At 28.6% G+C, this 12,270-nt stretch overlaps 1 protein-coding gene across 1 annotated transcript in view; it reads right to left on the reverse strand.

The window, feature by feature from the left end:
* Positions 1-11,962, reverse strand: part of Mcm10 (minichromosome maintenance 10 homolog) — a 34,566-nt gene extending 22,604 nt beyond the window's left edge. The window contains exons 1-4 of the mRNA XM_067287446.1: positions 11,941-11,962; positions 4,473-4,982; positions 4,188-4,287; positions 1,996-2,158 (exon numbers count right to left, since the gene is read on the reverse strand). Of these exons, the coding sequence (XP_067143547.1) occupies positions 1,996-2,158; positions 4,188-4,287; positions 4,473-4,982; positions 11,941-11,947 (780 nt within the window). The 5' untranslated portion in view covers positions 11,948-11,962. The remainder of the gene's footprint in view (positions 1-1,995; positions 2,159-4,187; positions 4,288-4,472; positions 4,983-11,940) is intronic.
* Between the last annotated feature and the right edge of the window lie 308 nt (positions 11,963-12,270).

A 12,270-nucleotide genomic window follows, 5' to 3' on the forward strand; every position in this document is an offset into this window, starting at 1 on the left:
CACATATGCAAGCTTACTGGGCACTCTTTCTCATAAACAAGATTTTTCTACAGTACTCAGTGAAGGCCGAGCAGCAAAACCAAGCACATCTTCATTGCTTATTTTCTGTATGTCCAGTAGAGTCCCACTAGTCCAAACACCGCTAATCCGAATTTCCACCTAATCCAAACATGTTTCAGTAGGTGGAGAGGAAATTTTTTACCTCGCTAAATACACATTTTTTTTGTATTTTCCAGTTGAATTTAAATGGTATTAATGGTACAAAAAGATTTAGAATTCCACAACAAAAAAAAAATTGTATTTTATTGTAATACTGTACAAAATTAATAAATCAGTGTTTTAATTGAATTTGAGAGTTGAATTTTACACCAATCTTTGGATAAGCTAGAGAAGAGAAAATTATCATACAGGTGTTAAACTAGATGTAAATATTGCTATAATTGCTAGCACTTTCAACAAATCTATTTCTGTCAGCATCAGGCAAATAAAAATGTTTAAAATCTTTGTTTTTTGACTGTCTCCTCAACTGTCTCCCCCACACTTGAGTTGCCTGCTATGTGGATCAACTTGTATAAAAGATTAAAACATCATCTCTAGCTCCATTTCTCAGCAAATTATAGCACATGCACATTGTCACACTCGCATGTCATTTTAAATTCTTTATGTTTAGTTGTTCTAAGTTTGGTTTTGTTCCAAAGGACTAATGCCATTAGTTTTATTCACCTGACAACGATGGAAATAGATTTGTTGAAAGCGTTAGCAATTATAGTGATATTTATATGTAGTTTAATGCCTGTATGATAATTTTCTCTTCTTTTGCAAATCAGTGTTTGACATGGTCTATTAAAACAGCAGATCTACTGAACTTACACACAAAAACAAAAACAAAAGTCATTGTTGGTGTTGGATCTATATAAACTGGTTTTACTGCTTGCTTCTGCATTATTTCAATTATTTGGCTAATCTGAATAGGGCTCAGTCCCAATTAGTTTGGACTAGTGAGACACTACTGTATTGTTTCACATCATTAGTGTAGTTTTCCTCAAGTGATTTGTTTAATATATAATCTGTTTACCACTGCTACCTTTACACTGTGTTCACTGGCCAATCAAATAAAGCATAATTTAAAGGGTTACATTAAAATGCAATTGAAACGACAAACTGAATTTGTTTGTAATAAACCAAAAAAACAAAGATTTGTAATTACTTCAGAGGAAAAATTTTCAAAAATTCTTTGTTTTGTTTATGTATGTACAGTACTTTATATTTCTATTGTTCTTTTATACAAAAAAAAGTAATAAATAATATATGTGCAGTATACATATAATAATAAATACAGTATAGAGTTATTACATAGTTTACACTTAAGCAATTTACAAATTCAACTTACATGAAATCCGAGTTACGTAAAGGTTTACAATCCACATTACTTACATAACTCAGGGTATTACTGCACTCGTTAATTACATCTATTTACCAGTAATACCAATAAACAGTTTTCATACTGTTTAAGTATCAACTCTTTTCCTTTTAAGATTAATGTTAAAAATTACATTAATAAGTTAAAATTATAACATTTATGTCCCATCTGTTCCATTTTATGTAAAAACCACATGCTACCACATGTTTGGAATAATTTAATATACTTTTTTTATGTATTGTAATTCAAATGGTATGTGCTCAACCTGAAGATGACATTTTGAAATGTCAAAAGTACTTGTTTTTTAATTAAATACTTTGAAAATAAACAACTTTAATGCCAATAAACAGTTTGCTTTATTCATATTCTATAGTTGGCATCGTAAAAGGCACATTTGTATAAAATTTTAACCTTGTTATATTATTAATTGCACAGACTGATAATGTTTAATCTACTGATGATAAAAATAAATAAATTTATTTTATTTATTCAAATACAATTGACTAAAATTATAACTTTTAATTTATCTATATTATCAACTTTTATAAAATCAATGAAATGCTAAAATTACTTACTTTCTTAGAAGTATTGGGTGGCACTTTTTTTACTATAACACCAACAGTTACCCAATCACCTTCAATATCATTACCCCTCATATGTAATCTTATAGAAGACATTTTAACTAATTTGCGTCCTTCCATTCTACTTTTCATCACCGAAGAAGAAATTAAAGGATTTCTAAAATTGTAAAAAGTTTAAATAAATATAATTGAATGTTTTAGATTTTATTTTAAATATAAAGCATTCATTCAAGGTTTCAACAATATGAAAATATTTTCTAATAATCAGTTATTTGAATTTAAGAAATAAAGAATTTATAATGAGGATCACGTTAAAATAAAATTAAGATTTTGATTAATTGGATTTTAATTTTTGAATGAAATAAAGAAACATTTTGTAAACACAGAGCAAGAAAGATAAATTCAATTCTCAGAATAATTCAATTGTTCTGGTAAGATAGGCAAATGGAGAAAATGCCTTTTCTTCTTTCTATTTATTTGGAAGTGCTAATTACTTGCCTTCTTCAACACTAAATGTCTATTTGAATCAATATATTGCAACTACATACTGTACTTCTTGATCTGACATACAATACGTATTGTGCTTCCAGTTTGATTATTTTTGGGAATTTAGTATAGAGAGTTAAGATGATGAAGACAATCTACTGAGAGCTAAACTTAACCTGGTTCTTTGTTGCATGTATACAGGCATGCCACCCAGAAATGGAAAGACAACTTTGATTCCCCACAGTGGGGCAAACAAGGATCAGCATAAGTGAGAAGGAATGCAGAAATTTATTTCATCCTATTGTATAATCACGCTGTTAGCACCTCAAAAACCTGAGAAAGATCCAGTTATAGAGCAAGAAATGAAATAAGTGCACAGTCAACATCTGTTTCAGGTTCCTCTACTGTGTTGGTTTTAAGATATTTTTAACAATACAACATTTTTAGAACTGCTAAATAGCCTGAAAGAAAAGGTCATCATCATCAAAATTTTTAGCTTGTTTCTATTTTTCAATGTATTTTGTGCTTTGTTTTATCTGAATTTAATTTCAATACACTTTAAATTAAATGTTTAAAATACTTAATATTCAACATAACTTTTTATATTCAAATACCATATATTTTATAAAACAAAAAACTTCTAATTTAATTTAATCATTAATTTTCTATAAAATATTTAGTCTTTAACTGACCAAATGATATTAGTGACAATATCAATCAGCAGCAATATTGATAATTAGTACACTTTTAGCATTATTAAAGCATATCATTCAATATTTAAATTTCAGTTTTCATATAATATTTATATAAATTATTTGTGTATATCCTTTTTTTTTTAATCTTTATAGTAAAATTAATATTAATATAATTTTATAATCAAAATAATCACATGACAGATTTTAATGGAATAACTAATAAATATAAAGGGTCTTCCAAAAAGAATGCTGCCATTTTAAATGACTAATTACGTTAATTATTATCTGAGAAATATTTGATGTACACCAACCAATAGAATAACAGTCCAATTTTCTGACTCCCATTTGAAATTCAAAGGTCTTGTTGTTTACTGCCTCTAGAAAGTGCCATAAATGAAAATGGTAACTTCACAACAGAGATGTTTTGTATATATATCAACATCCCAAAGCCTGATGTATTGATACTAAGCCAAATGATTGCCGTAATTAATCAGGCTATTATTATGCTTTAATTAATAATGGCGATCACTTGATTTAGAGATGTAGTTTGTAAAATTAGAATTACTCATCATTGTGCAACATGAGTAATCTGCAGCTCCTACAAAGTTTACAAATTTCAGAACACAAAACATCTCTATGATGGAGTCAGCATTTTCATTTATGGCACTTCCTATAGGCAGTAGACAACCGTATGTTTGAATGCAGATGGAATGGTTATTTTATTGATTAGTGTAGATACTGCATACGTCTCAGATAATAATTAACATAATTACAGTAATTTAAAATAGCATTCTTTTTGGAAGATCCTGTATTTAGGTAGCTGATGATGTTTGAATCAAATTTCTTCATGATTAAAAAAATAACTGAAAAACCTTCAAACTGTTTTTCAGTTTTTTAATTATGTCTCTCCAGTTTGTTCCTTCTCTCCTATATTACACATCATTAACTATGTTAAAACAAAATAAAACTCAATATTTGTAATCAATAAGTATTTTTTAAACTTACATTATTCGTAAATTAGAATAAATCTCAAATTCTGGTTTTGAAGATGCCCCTTTTTCTGCATTTAAGCATGTAGACTCTCTACTTTTTATGCTATTTGTCCCTGAAAGCAATTATAATAGTCAACATTAAAAACTTAGTATTACAAAAAATTTTTCAACAACTTCTATTGCTTATGATGAACTACAAGAACCAAAAACACTTGAATTAACTATTAAATAGTTATTTCAATATCATTTAACTTATTCTCCAACTAATATAACAAATAAATATATTTTTAATACTTACAAGTATTTTTACTTTGAAATTTTGATGTTATTAATGATCTGGAATTCTGATTTAAATTTCTCTTTATTTCCCGCCCCAATTCTGATAAAGACGACTTTCCGAAAGCATTCATCTCGTCATCTGATGAATCAATTTCTCCCAAATGAATTTCGCTTTTTGCTTTATCATCAGTAACTTTATTATCTAAAACTGATTTGGACTGAGATATAAAAATATCTATACCAATATCTTTCATTTTATTTCCTTTGGTCAATTCTGTTATTTGTCTTTTATCTTCAGACAATTCATTTACTGTTTTTTCTGCATTTTCTTGTAAAGCTTTTTTCTGTAATTGTTTTTGAAGTTCATCCATTCTTTTCTTTACAAGTTCTAATTCATTTTTTATTTCTTGTTCCGATTTTTCTTCATTATGTTTCATTTCTTCATTATCAGGAATCAAATTATCTTTCTTATCTTCCCAGTTATCTTCATCTGTCTCTAATAATTGTGTAACAACATCTAGGTCTAATTCTGCAATAAAAATAATTATACATACATTTTTTTCATCCATACACAAAATATAAAAAAATAAATCTTGAAGTGAATTTGAATTAATTACTCCCAAAATTTTTCTTAAACAACTTCAGAATTACTTGCTTTATTATGACATGAAAAATTATCAGTGAACAGTGCTGAGTAGAATTGTGGTGTGATGTTCGTAACGACAAGTATGTAGACCAGCGAGCAGAATAATACAATAAATACTCAAAGACTTCCTGACTTCCTACCTTCTCACGTCTGTTCTCCTCAAGAGCTCATCCAAGAATGTCCTTTCACCTTGATTATTCCAGTTTGATTATTTTTGGGAATTTAGTATAGAGAGTTAAGATGATGAAGACAATCTACTGAGAGCTAAACTTAATCTGGTTCTTTGTTCCCCACTCTACGGCCTTATCTCTTCTTTTGTTCTTCCAGTTTCTCCGAATCGGTAATCCCACCCACAGGGAAAAAGGATTGGAAAGGAAAGTTCTAGATAAAGTTAGAACAAAGAAACAAAGAAAAGGATAAAACTAACTTAAATTAATAAATACATATATACATTATTATGGCCGATGGCCACAGTGATTTGTGAATAAATATTGGTATTATGGTATCAGTGTGTGTGTGTGTGTGTGTGTGTGTAAATAAGGATGTTTGTTTATTTGTTTGCTATGCATAGCTAAACCATTCGACCAATTGCTACAAAACTTTGCAGTTAAGTTCAAATACTTCTAACTTAGATCATGCCATACATCCCACACCAAATTATCAATTAGATTTCTCTATATTGATTAATTTCTGTCTATATTTGATTGCTGGCTTTACATGTAATGCCATCTATTGAAAAAAAAAAAAATGTAACAAAATAATTAATGAAATATAATTCTTACAAATAAAAGATATAATTTTAAAAACTATGTATTATATTCTCTGAACTGAATTACTGCAACAATGATATAGTGCAAAATAGACACACTATTATGTGCCATTACTGTGACAGGTAGCACATAGCACTTGCCTGCCTGGAGTGTAGTAGTGTTTTGCTCCCGTACATCATACTTTTCCTGTTAGAAATAGAGTCTTGTCAGTTATATATCTAACTCCATTAGAGGGAAAATTTTTGTATTGAAATAATGTGACTTGTGATACAGAAGTTCATATATAGTTAATCTAGTCCTCTTTCTCTTACAATTTCCATGTCTGGTCTCTACTTTCGTCTATCTAACTCTGTTCTCGAAATTAAGGAAGGAGAGAGACAGACAGACAGACAACAGTGGGAATTTATAGGTCTACAATTTTTTCAAACCACCTAATAAGTACCCACCAGTAATCAAGTGGATAAAACCACCAAACACCAGCAGTTGGTTGTGGATTCATGCATGGCCAACATACTGGCCACATGGAGTTTTCTGGGTTTTCTTTGTGTTAATAACACCTAAATAGAAGTCAGCTTTACATAAAAGTCTTTCTGGGATGCATCCTCCTTGGCAGATTGCTCATAAATCAAATACTATAATATAATATAATAGAAGGGTTAGAAGAACAAAATATAAGGCTGATACAGGGGTGGGCAAGATGGGCAGCTGCCCAGGGAGCAGATTGCTAGGTACAGCAAAACTGACCAAAGAAAATAAAAATAACAACAAAACATTCTTAATTTCAGATAATCGATTATTTTAATTTTACAAAATAATTAAGTAATTAAATACAAGAGGTTAATATTTCACTTAATATTTTCATAAATTCACTTCACTTAATATTTTATAAAATAATATTAGCCTAATATTCTATTTTTCTTTGTTTGAAAAAGGATGTGAAAAATGAAACAATAAACATGTTTGTGAGTCGAAAACAAGAGAGGGAAATCTGAACTAATTTCGACCTCTCCTAAAGGTGTAAATTGAACCAAGTGTTTTATGTTTTACACTATGCCTGTACTTAAAAGGAGTGACAAATAACTAGGTTGCTTAGGGCAGCATAATTGCTAGGTTGGATCCTGACAAAATAATCTAATAATCTTAAAGTTTGTACTTATTTTTTTGCGAGGCAATGCTGGGCTTACCTGTTAGTTAGATATATATATATATTAGAAAATATTTTGTATTCCCAATGAGTTTCTGTTGGTGAGAGTATCACAACACTCTCCTACGGACATTCCAGATGATGTCTAGACTTTTGTTTATATAACTACATTCTTGTATTTCGTACCTTATCTCCCTTGGTTTTTTTGGCATGTGTAGTATATAGAACTTAGATTAAACTCTGTGTTCAAACCAAGCATTTTGCTTTTCATTTTACTCCACTGTCACACCCTGAATTTATCACAACAGTTTCTGACTATTAAAGAAGGAAGTTTTAATTTTATCATCCTAAACTGTAAAAATAAAATTAAATAATTTTTAATTAATGAAACATTGAAATAGTAACAGGAAGTAAGCAGGATATTTATTTCATTTTTGCAATGTTTCAGGTAAAGCTATAGAAGTCAGCAATTTTTGATGGAAGTGGAGTTGGTAAAATCATACTAACTCCAAGACAAGCATAAAATTTTTAATAAAATGCTATTTTAACATTTTTACTACCACATAAGCTATTGGCAGTCTCATACATAGATTCAATAACATATTAAGCAACATGCTACAGATGTAAATGGATGAATGTATGGATGTTATGCATGCTAATGCTTTGTAAATTTGCATCCAATATTTTAATACACACTATACAAATCAGCTGATTTCTGTCAGAATTCTAGCATCTCATACAGGCAATGAAAAATAATTCAAATTGATTATTTCTGTACCATGAGAACATTAGCAACATCAATAAAAATTATTCTTCAAAGGCTTTAGAAACAATAAAAATCCTCCAGGTACAAATTTCACCAATAAGGTGGCATCAGATACAAAACAATTATCTTGGAGCGCACAGGGAAGTAATGTTGAAACAGGGTTTAAAAAATATATTTTTATAATTGTAATCTTGATAATTTTATAAATTTTATTTCAAATTATTTTCAAAATTGGTTTAATTATAAACTATCAGTATGGCAAATATCCCAACTAGATCATAAATATTTGAAGCATGCAATGACATAATGTTGTAAATGTTTTTGGCCAAAATACAAACTTTTCAGGAGAGGTAAAAAACACTTTTTCTAGTGAATGAATTTGTTTCAATTTTAAAATAAAATGATCAAAAACTCACTAAGTTACAAATTCTCTGGGATATCAAAATGATGTAAATATAAGCCGTAACTTTTTACACACCAAAAGTCATGTAACTTGCACTCTGGCACTTTAAATGTTATGGCTTCACATAAATTCAACTTCAAAATAGAGCCTCTTACATATCATACTTCTTGCAAATATCATCACAATATTTTTTGCATTGCATTCAGAATTCAATTCCTCAATAAAATGTATTTAGAGAAAAATGGCTTTTACAATGTTATGGCATTGCACACTTCATCTGAACCAAGGCTGGATTTGGAAGTTGATTTCTTTGTATGATATGACAATGTGACACGTGGGTAATCTGATGAGAGAAGATGTTTCCCGGGAGGACTTTTCTATGAGAAACTGGTCCCTATTCAGGTGTTACAAATGTGAAGAAAACCTAAAAACTCCGTGTAACTAGTCCAGTGGCGAGGTGCAAACCTACAACTAATTACCAGTTGTTTTATCCATTTGGCCAGTAGTGAGTCATGGAGTTGGAGTTGGAAGCAATTTTGGGTATAGTCAGAACTGGAAGCTCTGGGTACTAATTCCATATTCCTGGTTTTAAGAAATAATGATATTTACATAAATAATATTGTTAGTAAAAGAAACATATCTATATTTATCAAAGATTCAAGAAATTCTGCTCTATAAAATCAAATCAATGTTCTAATCAACTGATTACAACTTTGATCATTAGAAAAAATAAAGTTTATGTAAAAGAATCCTGTTTTCAGTTACAGGCAGCCCTCAACTTTCGCACATAATCGGTTCCTGAAAGTGTGTGCAAATGTTGAATGTTCGAAAGTAGAGGGATGTAGAAAAATATGCACCAAAAACTGTATTTTAAAGTATTTATTTATCAATATGTATACATAATGAAGTTAACGAGGCATGTTTAAGTGGTTTTTTAAACTTGTCAAGAGTTAGTTGAATACCGTATCTCATTTTAAATTTGTCAAACCAGCAATAACTTGGTTGAAACACCATTAGAATCTTCATTTAATCTAGTCTTCCAATCTTCATGCAAACTAAGAACCTTAGCTTGAATAATTGAAAAACTCAGTGGGACATTATTTTGATGTTGATCATCAATCCACGATGACAAAGATCTTTCCATTTCATCCATCACCATGATGTGTCTTTTGAAAACAAATTTTCAAAATTGTGGAAATGTATCTTCAATGTATTCCTTAATTTTACTCTTATTTTTCAAAATTGAACATATCGTAGATCTGTTTACATCATACAAATGTCTGATTGAAGCAAAAGATTTACCTTTTTCAGAACGTTTAATTATTTCCATCTTTGTCTTGATCATATGAAGTTTATGAGTACATAATTTCTTTCTGTTTGTATCAACACTGTAGTTTCTCCATTTCTCATTCATGTTTATCAATTTATAAGGATGAAATATTTAAACATAAACAAATAAATTGGCAAAACACACAACACGTTGACACACGTTCTAATGCAAAACCAAAACTGTTTTGACCTCTTGCTCGGAACAACACAATAGTGATTACGATTCTGAGAAGTCTGTTATTGTAGGAAGTAATGTGTCTAAGAACGTAGAGCGAGCTACCACACTTCGTAGTGTATGAGCATTCTGCATGGAAGCAATTTTTTCATTATCAACAAAAATATTTAAAAAGTTGAATTTTTAAAAATGTTCGAAATAGCAAATTGTGCAAAAGTCGAGAGCCGCCTGTATCTAAGAGTAAAAACAAATTAAACTTTATTATAAATATAAACAAAAATGAGGAAATAATCTTCATTGTTAATTTATCAATTATCACATTTATAACCTGTAACAAAATTTCTCTGTTCTATTTTATTCTGTAATGTATGTTAATTTGAAAATGGCATAATGTATGCTGAAAACATTTGCAATTAAATATTTATGAAACTTTTTCGACTTCTATATATATTTGATTAAAATATTTTAAGCTTGAATTATGATTTTTAACCATTTTAAAATCGTTTATTTAAAAATTTTAATGTTTTTATCTTTTATTCTATTTGTTGTTTGTTTGGAACAGTTATTGAATAATAATTTCCAAACAAAACTAAATTTTAAATGTCTCATGCCATCTGCTTTATAAGATTTTGACAATATTTAAATCCTGGTTCTGTTTTATTATTGTTTTTATTAAAAATAATACAATAATCAGCTTCATTTTTTTTACTAATTTGTAAGTTTACATATTTTACATATAAGTTAAGCTTTGTTTATTCATGTTTGTTTAATGTTGTTTAATATTTATATGATCTGTCTATGTTTGAAAGTATTGCCAACTTTACATTGACAATATTTCTCAAAGCATTACTTTTTTTAAATTCATTTACTTCAAGATCGAATCAAGATAAGAGTTTACCTCTCCATGAAAAGCTGTATTTATAAAAGCACAGAATGAAGTATGCATTGAGAGACTAACTTAGTATATCAATTTTTTTATTTTTATCCAAAATACTGAAAAAGTATTAGATACCCATGTCCTTTCATCAATTTTGGATAAAAAATTGATGAAAGCTAAATTAGATTCGAATTTTCAGTGAAAAACAAGGAAAAAATGATGTAAAATGCTTAAAAGTTAAGAAAAGCCTTTCTTTTAATCACCTTGATTGCAACAGAAAGGTGATCAAAAAGGTTTATTATCACATCACTCTTCTTTTACTTAACAATTTTTAAAAATTATTACATTGTATGCATGTGGAGTAGATGATGCTGTATAGAAAAAGTAAAGAGACAAAAGCAAAGAATCATTTACTATTTTCCTAGAACTAAACGTAAAAATTCTAAACTCCAATCCAACTGAAATATTTCTAAATTCAATGTTCAAGGATTCTAAATTAAACAGTTTAGTAAATTATTTCAAACTATTTAAATGTTTTTAAATAACTTTCAGAATTTCAATTCACGAGATATATGAGATGAGAATTTGTCAATTGAAAGTTACTTCTGTAAGATCTTTTCTTTTTAGAAAACATACACATCTATCAAAAAGATATTTTAATCCAAATAAAGTCCACTTTAGTTACAAAACTGATGAAAGGGAGTATTTTTTATTTATATATTTCCAAGACAACAAAAACAATTTTATTGGTGTCTGCCTATCATTTGTCATTAAATAAATTTAATCTTTTTTAATTCCTTGGGAGTCTAAATCATCAATTTGCCACTGTGGATACCCGCATACGAGTCCAGAGTGGCCGAACTTTTCACAAGTGGCTCAATCCAAAAATGTCAAGCCTGGTCCCTTGCTGAGCAACTACTTCCCTGTGGACCCTCTTAGTACTTGCAATGCAAAGATTTGAAATTAAAACAGAAAAATATCATCATAAATATATACATATTTAGACAATAATAATGTACTTCAATCTACATTTTTAATTCAAAATTTAATTATTATTACCTATTCAATTGAAATCATGAAATTACTTTGGGTTTAAGGAGCCTTAGATTGGGATATTACTTTTTTGACGTCAATCTGACGTCATTCTTAAAAATTTTTCATTATAAATTTAAGTGATGACGTCAAATTGACGTAAAAATGTGCTATATACAAACTAATCGAGCAGTCTACATTTTATATTAAAATTCGAAAATTTTCGTCAAGTTTTATTTATTAAATAGCAATCTGTTACTACATTTTAACGTTCTGATAAAATGTCACGTTTAAATATAATTAAATAGGTTTTAATTAACTTATTAAGCAAGAAAAGTTTCTCACCCTCCATTTTATTAAACTTTGTTCGATGAATTGGCGTTTATTCTTTGATTTTGCTCGCTAAAAGGAATAAATACGATTAAAAAGCAACAACATAGACACAATCACAACATGCAATAAAAGTCAAAACACAAAATTCCCGCGTAACTGACGTTGCCAACTCTAATGTAATAAAATATTAAAACATATTTTTGAAGACAATATAGATTTTAACATCATAAAAATTAATATATTGAAAAAAATAATTTAAAATAGTAATTATGTTAAATTTACTGAAAATTTAAAATGTTAATTAATATTCTATTTTCAAAAAATGTTCTAGTAATCGCGCGA

Source organism: Centruroides vittatus, unplaced genomic scaffold (genome assembly GCF_030686945.1).
Source record: "Centruroides vittatus isolate TY-2023 unplaced genomic scaffold, ASM3068694v2 scaffold_464, whole genome shotgun sequence".
Classification (NCBI taxonomy): Eukaryota; Metazoa; Arthropoda; class Arachnida; order Scorpiones; family Buthidae; genus Centruroides; species Centruroides vittatus.